The sequence below is a fragment of the Canis lupus genome, chromosome 2 (genome assembly GCF_048164855.1).
Source record: "Canis lupus baileyi chromosome 2, mCanLup2.hap1, whole genome shotgun sequence".
In the NCBI taxonomy this organism is placed as follows: domain Eukaryota; kingdom Metazoa; phylum Chordata; class Mammalia; order Carnivora; family Canidae; genus Canis; species Canis lupus.
The window spans coordinates 30,505,741-30,526,259 of NC_132839.1; the positions used below are offsets into that span (position 1 = coordinate 30,505,741).

The following is a 20,519-nucleotide window of genomic DNA, read 5'->3' on the forward strand; positions in this document are numbered from 1 at the left end:
AAGGGCTAATGCAGGGTAGAGCTAAGAGAATCAAGTGCTTGGGTCTGGCATGAGCAGCTGCAAAGGGGTAACACAGACCACAGGTAATTAGGGTATATGTGGGGGTGTCCTAGTGGCAATGACAAGAACAGAGGCCAGGACTCTCCAGACTCCAGAGCAGGAAGAAACTCTGGAGGTGATCTATCACTCCTCACTCCACAGATGAAGACAGCACCTTCCCAAAGTCAAGCAGCAACAGAGCTGGACCCCCATCTCCTAACTCCTCCTTCAGTGAGCTTTCCAAGGCTCCAGTGGTATTCTCTTGCTTTGCTGGAAATCCTTATAGCCATTCCTTTGACAAGTTTAATCAACAAATGCTTAAAAGTACCTTTGAGGAGAGCAATAACTGGTCTTGGATAGTCAAACTAGAAGGTAACTATTTTCTCTGGTGAAGGCTAATTATGAAAAACATGAAGGTAAAACTAACTTTTCCTCAACCTGGGGAACACAAACCTTCATTATTAGTATTTTTCATCAGTAAGAATGGCTCAACGCATCTCCAAACGCATTCCCAATATATACTATTATGCATCAATTTTCAAAATACTTGGTTTGGCTTTAAGCAAAAACTTGTTAACAAAGAGATTCTAAAATAGACCACATGTGTAGATTATATTAGTTGTATGTACACACTAAACCACTGCCAATCTAAGAGGAGGGACAAATTCAGTAGGAACAAATGGTTTGAAAGCTTTCTTTAAAGTGCTGCTAATAACAGCTATGGTTTGACAAGAATTTAAGGGCTAGCCATTATTCCCCAAATGAATGAGACCATATAATGTTTGTCCTTCTCCGATTGGTTTATTTCACTCAGCATAATACCCTCCAGGTCCATCCACATCAAAGCAAATGGTGGGTATTTGTCATTTCTAATGGCTGAGTAATATTCCATTGTATACATAGACCACATCTTCTTTATCCATTCATCTTTCGATATGTTGGCAAATTGAACTCCAATAAAAAAGGGGGGGGGCTACCCATTAGACTGGGAGTACATTAAACACAGGATCTTATTCAATAATCCTTCAGCAATTCTTTGGAGTTGTGAATTATCCTCAATTTGTAGACCTGGAAACAAAGGGCTGGAATGAGGGACGCCTGGGTGGCTCAGTGGTTGAGCATCTGCCTTCCGCTCAGGTTGTGATCCTGGGGTCTCGGGACAGAGTCCCATACTGGGCTCCATGCATGGAGCTTGCTTCTCCCTCTGCCTGTGTCTCTGCCTCTCTCTCATTCTGTGTCTCTCATGAATAAATAAATAAAATCTTTAAAACAAAACAAAAACCCCAAAGAGTTAGAATGGTTAAGAGACTCACCCGTAGCCACATAACTCTCAAGATTTGAACTGAAGTCAGCCTGACTCCATAGCCTGTGTAGTCATGTTAATTTTTTGTTTTTACCCTCTAAAATATGGGATGAAAATTCCTATCAGGTCTGCAGTTCCACGGAACTGGCCGGGATAGGTGGAAGCCATGCCTTGGAAGTACAATTAAGGACACATAGGATGGGAGATGCTGGCTGCAGCAAGTTGCCACATCTAAACACTCAATCATTTCACTTAATATGTAAGGATAGCTCCCCACGAGGCCACATGATCACCAATATTTAACAGTTCCAGAAAATCCATAACCATATAATATGGAAGAATAAAATTTGAAAATGAAGTACTGCCTTGGTAGGAAAAGCTTAGGCCACAGCTCTGAGTATCATTTGTAAATCCAGTTGAAAAGCCCAGTAGGAGTGGCAGGAAGGGGAAGGACAGCACTCTAAGCAAAAACATGTCAATTCTACACACTGAACAAGTAAATATCCTTGAGGCATTGATGAAGAAAAGGCCACTTCATTTTGAAATGTTGATATGAATCTATTGCCTCGTAACATTTCCTCTACTTTTAGTTTTCTTGCCAAAATGGGAAAAGAGGACTTTTACTATGAGTCACAGCCACTCACCCAGGAGAGATGTCCTCTATGATACCGTGGTGCACTTTTCTCCAGCACCCCCACCCATTCCACTTCTCACACTGCTCTTGCCAGTTCATGGAAGGCATGCAGAGCTCCATGTTACAGGTCCTGACATAGGAGCAAGTTCCCCCAAGTGAATATAGAAATGTACCCTCAAAAGCAACCACATCTTTAAGTATTATTATTATCAGCAAGTACCTTCCAAGCCCTAAGGACTCTGGCTGATGTAGCTTATTAACATTTTCAGCATGCCACTACACTAACAATAGGTATTTTTCACCAAGTCGAGGGAAAACAAAAAACAAATATAAAAGCTCCAGGACACAGTATGATTTTTCTAAGACAGTTGTAGTATCAGTAGCAGAAGCACAGAAACAGTTAACTAGGTATCATTGTCCTTGAAGCTGGAGTATTAGAAATAATAGAACTGACCAAGCAAACCTCTCTGGGGGGCCAGGGAGCACTGCACAGCCTTTCTTCCCTTGTAGCACCTATTATGGAGCCTTGAACAAACAGATGCTCTGTCAATTGTTTTTGGATGGACTGATGAAACTACATTTCCATAAGACCAAGTAGGATTATGACATCCTTAGTTCTAAGTTGAGCTTGCTTTCTTCTTAAAAACTATCTCTCGATTATTTTCCCTCACTCAGAGAGGGACTCTTGACCACTTCGACCTGCTGTCATTTGGGGACAAACTCATGCAATGGGAATCCAGCAGAGTACACAGTAGCACTAGAAACATTCCTTGCACTGGGTGATGAGTTCACAGTATTCATTTGGTTGTGTCATAGCTTACGAGTGCAAGCTAAAAATAAATCCAAAATTATACACCATTGTTTTTCAGTAATGGAGTATAGTAGAGCTATTACTGGGAATTTAATCCTGCCAAGGACTAGGTCATATTTGAGCTGACAAAACACAATATCTTTGAGACTGTTATAAAATTTGACTGGCAAGCATGCATATTAAAAAATTACTTAAGGGTAATCACCATAAAGAAAAAAAGAAACACAATCTATAGTTTAAAACAGAAAAGATTCTGAAAATTGCCAATTTGACATAAAACAAAAATACAAAGAAAAGGTTAAGAAGATAAAAATGTAAAATTAATAATATCAGTAATCACACTCCATGTAACCAGACTGAATTCACTTATAAGACAAAAAAATCAGGGCAGCCCCGGTGGCGCAGTGGTTTATCGCCGCCTGCAGCCTGGGGTGTGATCCTGGAGACTCGGGATTGAGTCCCACGTCAGGCTTCCTGTATGGAGCCTGCTTATCCCTCTTCCTGTGTCTCTGCCCCTCTCTCTCTGTCTCTATGAATAAATAAAATCTTAAAAAAAAAAAGACAAAAAAATCAGAATAGATTTTGGAAAGATAAAAGCTATATGCTGCTTACAGTAGGCATATTTAATATAAAGTTATAAAAGAAAACTGAGAATGATAGAAAAAACATACCAGAAAAATGTTAACCAACAGATAAAACAGACTATAAGGCAGAAGTTTGAAGAGACACCTCATTATAAAAAGGATAGTCACCAAGAATATATAATAATCAAGAATACATAGTAACACCACAGACTCAAAAAATCAGCAAATATCAGCAGATACGGATATTGACATAGCCAATGCCATAGAAATCAGTCAAAAAATTAAGATATAGTTTGAGTAGCATAATTAATAAGGTTGAATTAATTCATGTATATGGGGACACCTGGGTGGCTTAGCGGTTTGGCACCTACCTTTGGTCCAGGGCATGATCCCGGAGTCCTAGGATCAAATCCCACATCGGGCTCCCTGCATGGAGCCTGCTTCTCGCTCTGCCTGTGTCCCTGTCTCTCTCTTTCTGGGTCTCTCATGAATAAATAAAATATTTTTAAAAAATTCATGTATATGTAATCTTCTATTCAAATAGAGATACATCTTTAAAAGCTTTCTGTGGAATTTCAAAATTGATTACATATTGCCCAAACAATTTGCAACAAAGAATCAGTAACAAAGGCATCCAAATCAATGGAGGATCACATGGTCTTTTCAACAAATGAAGGTAGCACAACTAGACATCAATATGAGGATAGAATTGTTCATTCTATACCTGAAAATGAACTTGGGATTAATTAGAGATCTAAAATTAATTGTTAAACAATAGTTTCTAGGGGGAAAAAATGACCTAAGAAATCATCTTCTCAACCTGGGAGTAAAGATTCTTAGAATACAAAAAGCAAGAACCTTAAAATAAATGATATATTAGGCTATATTAAAATTAAGTTTTGCTCAAAAGCCAAAGTTAAGAAAATTTATAGAAGAACCAGGTTGGAAGAAATATTCTCAAAATCTGACAAAAGATTTGCCAAAGGAGTATATGAAGAACTACAATTCAATGATGTTGTAAAGCCAATCCAGGAACACTTAGGTTGTTGAGCATCTGTCTTTGGCTCAGGGCATGATCCTGGGGTCCTGGGATCAAGTCCTGCATCAGGCTCCCTGAAAGGAGCCTGCATTTTCCTCTGCCTATGTCTCTGCCTCTCTCTGTGTCTCTCATGAATAAATAAATAATATTTTTTTAAAAAGCCAACCCAATTAAAAGTAAAAAGATTTTGGAAAAAAAAAAAGATTTTGGGACGCCTGGGTAGCTCAATGGTTGAGTGTTTGCCTTCAGCTCATGGTGTTATCCTTGAGTCCTGGGACTGAGTTCCACATGGGCTCCCTGCATGGAGCCTGCTTCTCCCTCTGCCTATGTCTCTGCCTCTCCTACATGTCTCTCATGAATAAATAAATAAAATCTTAAAAAAAAGATTTAACCAAATATTCACAAAAGATAAAATAATGGCCAATAAACCAATAAAGTGGTGAGCGATATCAGGGAAGAATGCAAATTTAATTCACAATAAGATAAAGAGCTAAAATTAAAAGGGTGAAACTCCCAATTATTACCAAGGATTTGTAGTAACCAGAACTGCCATACTGCTTGCAGTATAAAATAGTAGCAACCTGTTTTGAAAGGACATATGGAAGTCTCTTAAAAAAAAAACTAAACACACCATTGTTCTGGAGTTTCTAGCAAAACAATGAGGCAAATAAAATGAAATTAAAGATATTCAGATTGGAAGGGAAGAACTAATGACATGACCTTATATATAGATAATTCTAAAGAATCCACAAAAAACCCCAAGAGCTAATAAAGGAGTTCAACAAGGTTGCAGGATACAAGATAAATAAACAAAAACAAATTATATTTCTATATGCAAGCAATGAAAAACTCCCACCATGAAATTAAGAAAATAATTCCATTCACCAGAGAATCAAAAAGAATAAAATACTTTAGGAATAAAACATCAAAGACACACTAAACACTATAAAACATTACTGAAAGAAGAAAAAATTTTTTAAAAAGGTAAAAAATCCATATGAACTAGGAGACAAAATTGTTAACACTCCCAAAATTGATTTACAAACTTACTGCCATCACTTAGGGGAGTCACAATTCAAAGCACAGCAATTAAGATAGTGTGGTACTGGAAAAGACCTGAGAACCCAGAAATAAATCTTCACAATTACTGTCAGTTGATTTCTACAAACATGCCAAGACAATTCAATGGGGAAAGAATATTCTTTTTAACAAACGGTGCTCTAACAACTCAATATCCACATATGAAAGAATTAAGCCTTATCTCACATCATATGCAAAAATTAACTCAAAATGGACCACAGAGCTAAAACTCCTAGGAAGAAACAAAGCAGTATGTCTTTGTGACCTTACAGTAGGGAATAGACTCTTACATAGAACAGCAAATGGTTGAATAAAGAAAAAATTCATCATGATGCCTATAGCCTGATCCCTCTCAAATAAAGCTTAAAAATACCCAAAAGCAAAGTAGTTATTATAAATGAACACATATGTATGTAGAATAAGTATACAAACACCTAACATAAAAAATTTCCAAGCAGTGATTACTTCTAGGGAGGAGAGGAGAGGACGACAGAGTTTGGGAGAGGTGTGCATGGGAGGGTGTGTGGGGGGAAGTAGAGTGGAAGGTAATTAAGGGTAATCTATTGTTTCTGGGGGGAAAAAAACAACACAAAACCCTTCAACAGTAAAAGTATACTGTAGTATTTGATAAAAGTGGTGTGGCTATACCCATGTACCTTTATGAATATTTGAAATGCTTTACAATTTGAAAAATTACATTTCTAGAAGAATGAGACATTCTTATCATGATCATTAATTTTCCAGTACAGCACAGGGCAAAAATTAAGGTAAATTAAACTAATTGATCTAAAACTCCACTAATCAAGAAATATTCAGGAAATTGCTTTGGGAATAAACACTATTATTAGATCCTTTGTCATTGCCTTTATTCAAAATGGGAAACAAAGTACATGCCCCCAGAATGATTACTGGAATTTTCCACTTGTTTGTATTCTATACAAATAGTTGTGGCTTATGTTTATTTTAGTAAATTCTTTTTTCTTTCTCTACTCCTAAATTTGCTTTCATCCAACTTTCCCAAGCTTAAATCTCTTCCTTTTGTTTTTTCCTTCCCCCAGATTTGTATTTCCTTTCCTAAGCAACAATAAAACATTATTTTCTTTTCCATTTGCTCATAAATCAAACAGTTCATTCCCTTGTTTGGTTTTCTACTTTCAACTACATGCTTAGTTTGCTTGCATTTTTTCTGCATGTTCACTTTTCCCAAGTACAAGACATGCTTCCAGGTGTAAACAAGTTACTTTTTTAATAGGGCTAAGGCTCATTTATTTAGGCCTATCAGGAAGATGTATATGCAGATGAGGATTTAACAATCACCACTTTTTACTTAAAACAGTACACAAACCCCTATGCACATGTTTCACTGAAGGGACCATTGGATGCTGAGGGCTGTAGAGAGGACAGCTGTCAAGTTGCTGCCATTGTTAGAGTGAGGTGAATACCCCAGGCACCCAACCTTCTCTTCCTAGAGCCACAGCCCTCAGTGTTAGGGTCCAGACAACTGCCTGGCTCAGGCCACAGGGGACAAGAAAGGGGAGCTTCTTGTCATCTTGTCAACACAGCCAACAACAGTTGTCATTTATTTAGACAGTCCACTGCCAAGCTGTCTTGTGGGCACTCAGTCGAATTTCATTTAACTCCTAATTCCCCATGAGAGAGAGGAATTATCTCTACTTTACTGACAGGGCACTGGGTAGAGAAGTCAAGCAATACAAGCAAGATCACATGGCTTTGCTACCTGGCTCAAAGAGCCAAGATTCACATCCAGGTGTGGCTCATAGCAAATGCCCTGCCAGTTGCCACACACAGTTTCTTCCCTTTCTGGCTGCTGCGGGGTATGGAGCAGACCAGTTTTTTGGTGGAAGAGTTGTTCTCCTTCCCAAACCACCATGCACCCTACCTACTCTGTTTATGTTCAAGACAGGGGAGTGTTTAAGTCCTCAAGAAAACAGTTTGATTCCTCAAGTATGGTGTTAATAAAAACAAACATTTACAGTAAGGCATATTTACACAGTATTTATGTACACATGGGTGTCTGTAGGATGGCTACGTGCTGTAGTACTGGAAGAGCCCTTCTTTTTTTTTTAATTTTTTTTCTAGATTTATTTATTTATTTATGATAGACACACACACACAGGGGGAGAGAGAGAGAGAGAGAGAGAGAGGCAGAGACACAGGAGGAGGGAGAAGCAGGCTCCATGCCAGGAGCCCGATGTGGGACGGGACTCCAGGATCGCGCCCTGGGCCAAAGGCAGGCGCCAAACCGCTGAGCCACCCAGGGATCCCCTGGAAGAGCCCTTCTAATGGTGCTCCTATAACCACGTACTCCAAAAACAAAGCACCCATGAATGATGGAGGCGTACCTGAATAGGATCCTGCGTCAGTCTCATGGGCCCAATGCGCACCTCTGCAGAAGAGACCTGCTAAATAAATGCCAACATATTAGATGTGTCAAGTCAAACTACAAGAAGTGACAAATTCTTCCTTACTTAGAATATTACATTATACTACTTTGTAGACACTAACTACAAGGATCCAATATACTGATATGGAGTCAGTTTATAAAATGTAATGAGCATAATCCTGGTTTTGTATAAGAATATATACATGTACATGCATTGAAAACATCCTAGAGGATACTATCACATGCTAAGTAGTGGATTTCAGGTTGTCTTTACTTTAAGTACATGGATTTTTAAAACATTGCTTTATGGGAGAAAACCAATAATTATTTTCTGAGCACCTATTATATGCTCAGCACCATACTACAGTTACTTTAAAATCTTAAGTAAAGGTATTTCTCAAATGTGAAAACCAAAACATTTCAAGAGCTGTTCCTCTACTTCTTAATTTTCTTATCTTTATGCTTTAGTAGGAGCCATAAACAGCTTATTCTTACCCGTTTACCACAAATAAACTCATCTGAGTTGCACTTCCTCAAATAAACTGAGGAAGACCATATAAGAGGCAAATTGTGCTCCACGACTTGATCCAGGAATGAGCTTAGGTGTTCAGGGGCCAACACCATCTACCTGCCTTCAGCTGCAAGCAGAAGGCAAGTATTTGTCTGTAATAACTTTGCTCAGATTTCTAAAAGTGGCTCTTTCTAGTAACCTATTGAGGGTCTTGGCCTCACCTCCATGGATTCAATTTTGTTTTTCTCCAAGAGGGAGCAGTCATTTTGCTACCACTTGGAAGCTTATCCTGCATTCTACAGTCAGATAGAACACCTTCAGCAAGCACAAAAGTCAGAGGACTGGAGGCAACAGTAATAAATTAATCAAGGGCCAGAGGAAGCTTTTATCAGTTAACAAAAGCAGAATTTTCTTTAAATTATAATTTTGGGGGCACCCGGGTGGCTCAGTTGGTTAAGCATCTGTCTTCGGTTCAGATCATGATCCCAGGGTCCTTGGATCAAGCCTCACATTGGGCTCCCTGCATGGAGCCTGCTTCTCTCTCTGTCTCTATCTCTCTCTCTGTGTCTCTCATGAATAAATAAATAAAATCTTTTAAAAAAATAAGAAAGAGAAAGAAAAAGAAGGAAGGAAGGAAGGAAGGAAGGAAGGAAGGAAGGAAGGAAGGAAGGAAGGAAGGAAGGAAGGAAGGAAGGAAGGAAGGGATCTTTAAAAATAAATAGATCAAAAAATTATGATTTTGAAAACTAAAAATTTCCCTTTCTTCTTTCTTCCCTTTTCTCTGTGCTTAATTCCTGGTGGGCATGGTGTGAATCTTCTCCAAAACACGGCTGAATTGGAGACACTCGTTTCCTCTTTAAAATTGATCCCTCAACCCTGGCATCACTGTTTGAAGCAGTGATGCTGGGGGCTTTGGCCTCTCACTCAACCAGCCAGCTTAAAACTCAAAGCCCTATAATGACTGCTCAACAGAGGCTACTGGTCCTCTGTGGTGGGTTCTGCTTGGTGAGGCGGCCTCCAGACAGTGGGCCCTTCTAGTAGGCCTGGCACAATTCTTACCAACTTGGGGTCTCGAGTCCCTGAGCCCACAGACCAGCGATAAGTTCCTTTAGTGTTTTACTGCTGTCTTCAGGTAAAAGAACATGTGATCTTATACTTCTTTCCTTTAAACAAAGCAATATCCTACCAAGTGTTATTGCGGATACTAGCATGCAGCATAGATGCACAGCCCTCAGAATGATTCCACTGAAAATGATTCAGTGGAATGATTCCCAGGCCTCCTGTGTCACTGGGACTCAGCAGCCCACCCCCCATCCCCAGCTCTACTCAGACACAGTTTTTGTTGTCTGAACCCAACATCATCCTTCAAAAGCAGTGTAACTGCCAGAATTTTACTAAAAAGTTAATAATTAAGCAGTAAAACCAATTTGAGGCAGTAAGATAGAGATCACAGTCCCTGTGATCTCTCTTGGCTTCACTGCACACACCATATACCTAAGCTCCCCTCCAACAGGGCTACAGGTTTTCTCTAGCAAAACTGGCTCCCCAAGGGGTCATCCAGGGGCGGAAAATAAATTAAATATTAAGTATAAAGTTTAAAAGGAATAAAATAAAAAGTGACTCACTTTAGAAGGCTAAGGGACAGAGGACAGGATCCCTGCTAGAAGGGCACAGACTGTCCCCAAAATAATTCACTCTTAACCAATATTTTTCTAACTTTATAAATAACCACCATATGCATGAAGTAGTCATACAAGCACTTTGTGTGTGTGTGTATGTATGCTGAGAGCTCCCAATACATTCCTGATGAAATCTCTTTAGAACAAATACTATGAAACAGTGTAATGACTGTTGACACACAAATAACTGGATTCTCATAAAGAAAATAATTCTAGGGGATCCCTGGGTGGCTCAGCGGTTTGGTGCCTGCCTTTGGCCCAGGGCATGATCCTGGAGTCCAGGGATGGAGTCCCACATCAGGCTCCCGGCACGGAGCCTGCTTCTCCCTCCTCCTGTGTCTCCACCCCCCCCCCCCCGTCTCTCTCTCTCTATCATAAATAAATAAATAAATAAATAAATAAATAAATAAATAAATCTTTAAAAAAAAAGAAAATAATTCTCATTATTGTCTCCTATTCATTTAGGCCCAAAGGATCCTATTATATATAGTTCAGCTTTTTATGTTGCTGAATTTAGACAGTGCACAGGTCAAGTCACTTTTACATAGGTCACTTGGTGGGATAAAAGCCCTGAAAGGCAGCATTCATGGGGCTTTAATATCAACATTAAAAGGAAAGCCAATTCTATTTTCCTTATATGTAAGGAAATAGCTACTAATCTGAGTAATTCTGAAATAAAGTCCTTGCATTGTTGTCAACATTCATAAATCTCTTCAACTATAATCATTTTTTTGTCGCGCATTTAATGTCTTTAGAAAACATGATGTTTTTGTTGGAACGATCGAGTAAGCTCAGTATGTTAGCTTCCCAGGGACTATGAGGTTTTGAATAAAGAGGAAGAGGAGCTCTGATGGGAGGAGAAAAACCTTCTGAATCACTTATGATCACAATTCAGAAGGGGGAAGAAAAAAAAACCCTTAAGTTTATTACCTCACTGGGATTTAATAAAGATTTTCACGTACTCTATATCTTTTAATTTGGAGATGTAGATAAGTATTACTTCTTTATGTGTGTGCGCTAATGAGGAAACAGGCCCAGAGTTGAGAAGGTGGTGAAAAAGTGACATGTTAAAACTCCTAGCATATGTTAGATACTGTGGTAGGAACTTAACATGTATTTTCTCATTTCTCAAAATCCATCTCATTATTTTAGCTCTGAATTAGAACAGGCTCAAGTATCCTGTGGTATCAAAGAGATCCAAAATTTCAGTGATCTAATAATATAAGGATTTTTTCATACCAAATGCACTATGGTGCCAAGGTGATTTTCCAAATCAATTCCTCCTTGTGGATACTTAGCAGTCCAGGCTAAGAGACAGTCAGGGGGAGAGTCACAGAATACTCAGGCATGGGTTTTTAAAACCTCAGCCTGAAAGTTACACAGTACTTGCCCTCAGCCCATTGGTCAGAGCTAGTCACATGGTCCCACTTCACTGTAAGGAGGCAGGACATCTAAGGAAGCAAAAGGGTTGTAGTTACATAGGCCTTTTTAAACTTTGCCAAGAGAACACCTGATGATCATGTGAACACTCTTCAAGCCCCCAGCTCTCTCCCGGGGACTGTGCTAGGAGGCATTTCCACAGGAGTGACCTTAGTAGGAGACGGGCAATGGCCACGGAGAGTATGGAATTTTCAAAGTAACACTCAACCTAGAACACATCCTTTTCCTGCCATGACAGCAAAGACCCTACAACTTTCTTCCACAGCCTGCATGCATCCAGCGTTTTAACCTCTGCTTGACCCAGTTCGGCAGGAAGCTGCCACTGCAAGCAGAACCAAGGAGACAGTTTCGCAAGTTTGGTAGACCACCTTCAAGACCCCTGCCTCTCCCGTCTCTACCCACTTCCTCCCAGCCCTGTTTCACTGTGTCACTTCTACACCCAAGTTGGGGCCTCAGTTTACCAGCTCCTTTAGTCCTGACCTACACTTAGCTCACTGTCCCTTGGCTTCCATTTTCCCTCTTGGACTCTGCTCCCATTCATCTGACTTTGGTTTCCATGTCCAAGAGAAGTCAATCATCTCAACAGAATGGCAGACCTTATTCTTGTCAGCGCTGAGGGCTAGTACAAGGCAGTGACCAGCAGAGGCAAACCTGCAGCAGGTCTATTCATGGCAGCAGCAGTTTGCAGACACAGAAGCCTACTGCCTACATGTCATCAATCTATGAAGGAGTATTTACGAACATAAACAAGAGACCATTTACTGATGTCTCTGTAACCAAGCCAAGAATCTCCACTTCAAAGGGTGAACTTTGAGCAACTGCAGATGCACAGATCCTCAATTAGTGTATTAGCTCTGATTCCAGGAAGTAAAGAAGTTTGCCAAGGTCACAGGAGCAAGCAAAGGACAGGCTCATAGATAACATAATTCTAGTGCCCAGGGGGAGAGGAGGATAGGACAAGAATGTTAAGAGATACACTTACTAGTCACTCTGACCACACATCTTTCCCCAACAGCCCAATGAGGAAGGACTGTGGGCTGACAGTACAGTCTTAACTATCCCATGTTTACAGTATGTTAGACATTTATATGCATACATATGTATGCAGGTTAACATGCACATGCATATATATGAAGCAAGGTAACCGATTCAGATTCAGGTGAGTTGGCTCTCTATGAAAAAAAGTCCTATTTTGTAGCATTTGCTGATTCTCTGATTTAAATACCTTCACTTCAGCTAATCTCAAGCTAGCAACACAGGTTCCTGCCCATGTGACTGGATCTGTAGCTTTTCATTCTGAATGAAAAAAGTTTGTGAGTGGCAAACTCATTGGTCTTTGCTGGTCTACAAATGATTTTCACTTACTTTTGTTTGATAGTTTAATGAGATACAGAATTCTGGCTGATAGATATTTTCCCCTCAAACTTTAAAGATGGGAGGAAGGAGAGAGTACTTTTGGTTCTCAAGGTGGGAAGATCAAGAATGTTTCATGAAGGCAAATAGGTCATAAAGAACAAGAGACTGGCTTGGGAGAAGAAATTCCAGATATATGGAACAACAGAAGCAAAGGCATGGAGATAAGAAGGCAAAGGTACAATGGCAGAGAAAATGAAGACTGGAAGGGTTGAGGTCAATTCCTGGAAGGTATGTGCCACCGTCCTCACCCCCACCCAACCCCTTTTATTTTCCTGTAGGCACCAACCACATTTTAGATTTCTGAGCGGAAAATGAACAGGACCCAATTTAGGACTTGGGGGTGGGGAATAAATCAAACATATAGTTTGTCTACTTTCTGGATAGGTAAGAACAGACCTAGCAAAACACACAGTGCTATGAGTAGGAACTAGAGCAGTGAAATTAAGTGGGGAAAATGTCATAACGAACACGAAAATGACAAAAAAAAAAAAAAAAAAAAAACCCACACAGCTTGGCCCTATTTCAATGGAGAACAAAGTCCAAGATGAAAATCGACTGGTCAGGTCAGGTAGCTAGAAGACATAATCTGGAAAGAAGTCAAGGTAGTTCAGGCTAATTCATCTGTCACTGCACCACACTCCCTGCTGGTGACCTCCACATCTCTGGGTATTTCCGGCTTTTGGAGTTTTCTTAGAGAACCTGGATTAAGGTTTCAGAGCTTGCCTCAAAAAGGAAGCAAGTGAGAACTCGGGAAGAAAAGCAGTTGACCTAGAAAGCCCTTGCTACCCCATCTGCCCAGCACAGCACACCCGCCCCTCGAGCAGCTGCTCGGTGCCCCCACCCTCTGAGGGTTGTCCAAGCCCAGCTGCACCAAGACGCCCCTAATAGCTCTCCTCAGCACCCTACTCTACTGCACAGTTACTTGTTGTATTATTCATTTAGTTAGTTTCCCCTGGGCAAGACCGAGTTTCCTAGGAGATAGAGTGTTCCTCACAGTTTTATCCCCAGCGTCTAGAAGGTAGTCAATAAATAAATGAAACTGAATTCAACTGCTTAAAACCATGTGGGTTTTAAGTAACAGAGTCAGGAATTGAAACTTGATTTTTTCCCCCTAGACACACCCAGTACAACGTTCTTCCATTATGCTCTAGAATTTAGAGAATTCTGACCGCTTTTCTGCCACGAGGTTCTGGACTTCATACTGGTGTTGCTACAGAGATGATCCAGTACCCAGCAATCCCTGCTCAGGTCCTGGTAGTCTGTACTACTGTGAGCAGGGCTGCCACTAGGGCTAAGGAGAAACAAGTGAGGTGTGTACGTACATGGGTGTCTGGGCCAGCGTGGCGGGCTTCCTTCGCTTCAGTCATCCACAGAATGAGCTCAAAGTCTGAGTCTTCCCCCTTCAGGGACTTCATATCTGGAACCCCTTCCTCTCCACCCTCAGCAGTACTGAAAATTCACCTAAGTGTACATATGCACACCACCCAGGGCAAGTGTGACCTCACTTCCGTGAGGGAGGGGCGACTCCATGGTAAGTCATGTTGATCACAAAAGGGATCTGCTGTGGGCTCAGAAAAAGGCATTTTTAAATATGTTAATCAACTCTGCCTGCTGTCCTGCTGGCTCTGGCTTTAGTGATTAATTCTCTCAAGGTGCCCCTGTCCACCCTCCATTCCCAGGCCAAAAATCTTTCTTTATTCCTCTGAGCAAGCAAAGTCTGTGTTTGACTTTTGCCTTTTTGTTTCAAGAGCATGCACGTGCACACACACACACCCCTGTAGAGGGAGGCAGAGGGGGTAGGAGAGAGAATCTCACGCAGACTCCCCGCTGAGCACAGAGCCCAATGCCAGGCTCCATCCCACAACCCTGAAATCATGAGCTAAGTCAAAAATCAAGAATTGGATGCTTAATCAATTGAGCCACCCAGGTGCCCCTACTTTTGCCTGTTTCATAGGCCCATACCTGCAGCACTTACTATGAGGCTGCACATCCCTGCCTCATCCTGGCCCCCACTCTATGCCCCCCCCCGCCCACCCTCTGGCATGCTTTCTTCTGTCTCTTTGTCAGCCATGGGGCTTTGGCAGTGGGCTTTGCCCTCATACTAGCCTCCAGCCCTCCCTTTGCTTTGCTTCCAGCCACCCTAGAGCACCTGCTCTGCTCTGCAGCCCCAGACCTTTCAGTGCCCCGTAGGTGGTTCCAACCCACCCGTCCCCGTCCTGCTGCCAATTCTCTCACCTAGACATTCTCAGCCTATGCTTCATGTTCCAAGTACCTGGGACTTATTATATGTATGAATGCCCAAGTCCTACTTCAAACCACAAGAATAAGAATCTCTAAGGATGGGGCCTGGGAATCAGCATTTTAAAATCACAGGTGAAACTAGGGTTGAGAACCACTGGTCTATCCTGAGCAGACACGTCTGTTGTCAACAGCAGACTCAATTACTTTATTAATTTATTTGATATCAAGTGAGTCCTTACCCTGTGAATGGCATCAAAACCCACCCAGTGACCCCCTCCAAGATCACAAGATCACTTAGGCAAGAAAAAGATTCAATCCTTCATATTTGATAATTTCCCCAAACCAGTATCTCCAAATAACAACTTAAAAATGATTAGATCTGTTACAAACAGATGAAAGATTATTCATATTCATTAGATACTCATAGTGGGTGACAGATCTACCAGCTTTGTTTCGTGCTCTCTTTCATGTTCTACTAGAAGAGTACATTCATTTGGCAGCATGATGCTTCATCACCAATACATACAGATAACTACTCATCAAAATATACCACTGTAAAAGACATCAACTTGACTTTTGAAATTTAAAACTTCTATTCAAGAGTGCCTGGGTGGCTCAGTGGTTGAGCATCTGCCTTTGGCTCAGGTCATAATCCTGGGGTCCTGGGATTGAGTCCTGCACTGGGCTCCCTGCATGGAGCCTGCTTCTCCCTCTGCCTATGTCTCTGCCTCTCTCTCTGTGTTTCTCATGAATAAATAAAATCTTTGTTTAAAAATAAATAAATAAATAAATAAATAAATAAATAAATAAATAAATAAATCTTCTTAAAAAATCAAAGCAAAAGCAAGAGACACTCCAGTAAAGGGCGGGGGGGGGAGGGGAGGGAGAGCCCAAGAGATAATAAAATAAAAATCAGGAAACAATCAAGTATTAGTAACCAGAACGAAAATGTCTAAAAACAATCAGTGAAAAGACAACCAAAAAGGAAGTTGGGCAAAGATGGGAAAAAGAACTCAGAGAAGGAAATATAAATATTAAGAGATGCTCAATCGTTAGTAATCAGGAAAGTAAATTTTAAATTACAATGAGATACTATGTCATACCCAGCCATTTTTTTAAAAAAGCAACAGAATGGTAGAATTAAGATGCTAAACAGTATCAACCAGAAGGTTGACTCACAGGAACTCCTATACTGTTGGTGGGTGTGTAAATTGGTTCAGCCACTTTGAAAAATATTGAGAATTTCTAATAAAGACAAGCATTTATCCTACAATCCAGCTCCTATGTGATACCTGTGGGTTTCTCTGCAGGATAAGAAGGCATTTACAAAAATACTTGGAGCAAAATTCAACAAAAATTTGGAGACAGCCTAATCCATAATCCATTAGCATCCATCACCAGAAAAAAAAAGTATTTTGAGGAATATCCATGCAATGGAATATTATACTATGAAAAATATATCAACTAAGAGCTACCCATTCAAAATGGATGAATCTCACAAATGTCAAGTTAAAAAAAAAAGGATTTAGAAAAATACCTCAGAATACCACTTAAAGTTTTAAATTATTTAAAATACTGAATATAGTGCACCTGAGTGGCCCAGCTGGTTAGGCATCTGCCTTCAGGTCATGATCCCAAGATCCTGGGATGGAGCCCCCCCAGTTGGGCTCCCTGCACAGCAGGGAGTCTGCTTCTCCTTCTCCCTCTGCCACTCTCCCCCCACCCTCAGGCTCTCTCTTTCTCTTTCAAAAATAAATAGCAAATAAATAACTGAATATAGTGTAGGAATATTATAACAGTACAGAGAAAAGCTTATAAATTCCCATTTAAGCCATAAGGTCCCACTGGTCGAAAGGAAAAGGGGATATATTTAGGGAAGGAACTACCAGGGCCTTCAGTTACTGTTCATGATCTATTTTTTATTAAGCAGTGAGTAATGACTATATAGGTATTTACTGAATTATTTCCCTCATCTGTTGTCTAAATACTTCAAAAAAAAAAGTTATAATGTATTTTATTGGAAAAGTCTATTTTCTAGTTTATTTTCTAGTTTTGAAATAACATTAACTGAGCAGTAACCACTATACAAATAACCAACACATACTATTTCTTTCTTACTATAAAATCTTTATTTGGTAAAACAAGGTAGTATATTTAAAATTCCTCAAAATATGGATAAAATTTCCTTGAAGCTCAGTAAAATGAAATCCTAGAAAAGTGGGTTGGGACTCAGGGGTCCTTGTTCAAATTAACTGCTCTGTGCCTCATTATGAAGGGGCTTATGAATCCCCCAAGCATCAGCATATAATGGTCACAGCGACTGCACTTGTTTACCACTGAAGAATTTAAACTCTGGGGCATCCATGTGGCACAGTCGGTTAAGCGTCCCACTCCTGGTTTCAGCTCAAGTCATCTCATGGGTTGTGAGATTGAGCCCCATTAGCTGCTTGGGACTTTCTCTCCTTCCTCCCCCCACCCTTTGCTTGCACTCCCTCTCACTCTCTCTAAAATAAATAATTAAAAAAAAAAAAAAGGATTTAAAATTCTATCATGGTTAAGCACCTCACCCAAGGGGCTAGAGTTGAGATTTAAGCCCAGACCCACCTTACTTAGAAGGCCATGCTCTTATATATTCACTAATATTTGTTCTAGAAAAGTCTTAAAATGCTATGCAAAGAAACTAAGTAAAACTTGTAAAAGTGATTTATAATTAAATGAAAGATCTGTTTGAAAGATGAGCATAGGCCAAATGAAGTGGGAGAGCAGAATGTACAGCCTATGCCACAGCCAACACGCTGTCAGTCAAGGAGGGAGACATGGCCTCATGCACAAGATGAGACTGTGATGGGCTTTCCAGCATTGTCTTGCAATGCCCCCCACCCACCCCCTCAATGACTGGGGAATGGACAACAAGGCTATTCTTTCTCAACAAGTATCACTGCTACCCTCAGCTAAGGGGAAAACAGTATCATCCATCACACTGTGCCCAGAAAACATTGCAGTAAGAAAGGATAGGGGCCATCGAGGCCATCCTCAGGCTAAACACATGGGTGCTGTCAGCTCCTAACACAGAAAAGTGGCCAGCATGGCCTAATGGGGGAGGCACCCCCCCTCCTGCCCCAGAAATCAGATGAAAGAAATTATCATTTTTTTAATTTTATTTTTTCCCTTAAATTCTAAGTTTATTTCCTATACTCTAAAGTTCAGAGAAGTTTTTCAGCACTAAATAGTGACACATATCAAGTTTCAGATATTTATTATTCAGTGTAAACCCCAACACAATACACCAACACGATTTTGTGCTTTTAGAGGGGAAATACTTCCTGGATAAGTGGATAATTGTGCGGATGGCTTCTGGAAGACTTTCATTCTAAGCAGCTTTATAGTGAAACATTAATGATAGAAGTCTGGACCTCTTTCTTCAGTTTGCTGTAATCTACACTCACTGAGTAGAACTTGTATTGATCATTGAGACCCAGTTGTTCCAAGGTTCTGGGTTATTCTTCCTATCCCAACTAACATCTGGATTGAACAATGCCAAGCACAACACATACAGCGCTGCTCCAGTACCTCCTGCCCCAATAAATATGAAGAGGGGGATCAAGCTCGGATGCTTCTTGGCCTGACTGATGGTCTGGCGTAACATGGTTGCGGCAAGGTCTCCTGTGCAGGAGAAGGAAAAACCGTGTTGCTGCAAGGCCCGGAACTAAGTAATGCCTCTATTTTTTAAATTTTATTTAGGTTCAACTTGCCAATGTATGACACCCTAGCCATGGGAAAAGAATTCTGATACCAATTGGAGGTTGAAATAAAAAGGGAAAAAATGGTCAAGAATACAATCTATTAAATGGGTGAACCCCGAAGGAGGTAAGCACAAGGAAGCCTTATAGAAAACTGGCTTTGGAAGGAAAAAAAAAAAAGAAAAGAAAAAGAAAACCAAAAAACCCTAACTGCACTTAGATACTATGATGTCAAAGGGCTTTACATTACACGTGCAGTCCGAAAACCAAGGCACCCGCTTTACAGATGTGACACTTCTGCCAGGATCACTAGGTTTAGTGTGTAGAAAGATAACACTGATCCCAGATTCCAAAGGTCAAATCCAGAGTCTGAGCTGGAAAGCAGAGGAATTTAGAGGCAACCGCAAAACGTGATATCCCTCAAATACCTTCCTTCCTTTTATTAGGGATATTACTGATAATAAAACTGCCTGGATGGCTTCAAGCATTTACAATTACATTGTGTAACAGAGGATGAACAAAGCACAGTGGATCTCTAATTATTCAGGAGGCAGTTATCCAGATTGTGGAAAAACCCAGGCATTTCTGATGCTCTTCCAGCCTGCTGCAGGCCTTCTCATGAACATTAAATGAAGGCAAGAGAAAGTTAAAGGGGGTGATATTCAAATCAGTCAATTGTGCTACATGGTCAGCAGTTCTGATAGATTGGATGGGCAAGGGAACAGAAACCATCTGCCAAAAAATGAGTTTGAGGTTTCCTGTGGATTTCAATTATCCATACAGCCTCTGTTCTCAATTTTGTCATTGATAAGCTAGAGTTGCCTTGGAGAACCAATAGCAAAATGTCTCCCCTGCTCAGCTCCAGGACAATCTCACACTAGGGCCCCAGGGACCCTGAAACAACTGTATTTTTCACCACACCTAGTATTGCACCAAAAATTCAACCACGTGTGCTTTCTTGACTCTCGTGTGTCAGGGCCACTCACACTCGTATAAAAGGCAACTATCAATCCCTGAGTCCAGGGATCACATGGACATCAGGATTAATGAATCAGTGTTAAGCTCTGATTCCCAATTAAAAACAAAGCCCATTTAAAATTAAGTAATTCATTTGGAGAGTTAGGTGGTTTTGAAATATCTACTTTATGCGAATGGTATATAAATACTTAGTACTTGAAACTTATATATTAGGAAGTCAATACTCTTAATTAAACATTTGCAAAGTCATGTCACTAGTGGGCTTTTTTAAAATTAAAGGCTTTGAAAATTATAAAAACTGCACTTTTGTGTTCCAAACTCCCTCTCTATATTTACACTTTTTAATCTTATTTTATCAATGTGATCTATTAGAACAGAAATTTGGGAAAATAAAGTTGCTGTTTAATGTTGAAGATTAAAGTTTTGCCTCTTTTCATCCCCTCTTCCTTCTCACCTCCACTACCTTAACCCGACCAGGAAAGTTGTTAGCCAGAAGTTCATTTGAGAAATGATAAACTTGCTCATAGATTAATGATAGATTGCTGAAGTGTAAAGTATTAAATATTTTATTAAGTGAAGAAAGGATGAGAAAATGGAACATTCTCTGCATCGATTTAGTA

At 40.3% G+C, this 20,519-nt stretch overlaps 1 protein-coding gene and 1 pseudogene across 7 annotated transcripts in view; both read right to left on the bottom strand.

Moving 5' to 3' along the window:
- PDE8B (phosphodiesterase 8B) overlaps positions 1-20,519 on the bottom strand; it is a 265,303-nt gene that overhangs the window by 134,649 nt on the left and 110,135 nt on the right. For 5 of the 7 annotated variants that reach the window (XM_072794236.1, XM_072794220.1, XM_072794212.1 and 2 more), the window contains exon 2: positions 7,854-7,913. In XM_072794236.1, coding sequence (XP_072650337.1) covers positions 7,854-7,880 — 27 coding nt within the window. In that variant the 5' untranslated portion in view covers positions 7,881-7,913. The remainder of the gene's footprint in view (positions 1-7,853; positions 7,914-20,519) is intronic. The other 2 variants (XM_072794226.1, XM_072794193.1) reach the window with 1 other exon arrangement.
- Positions 18,403-18,832, bottom strand: LOC140609956 (cytochrome c oxidase subunit NDUFA4 pseudogene; annotated as a pseudogene).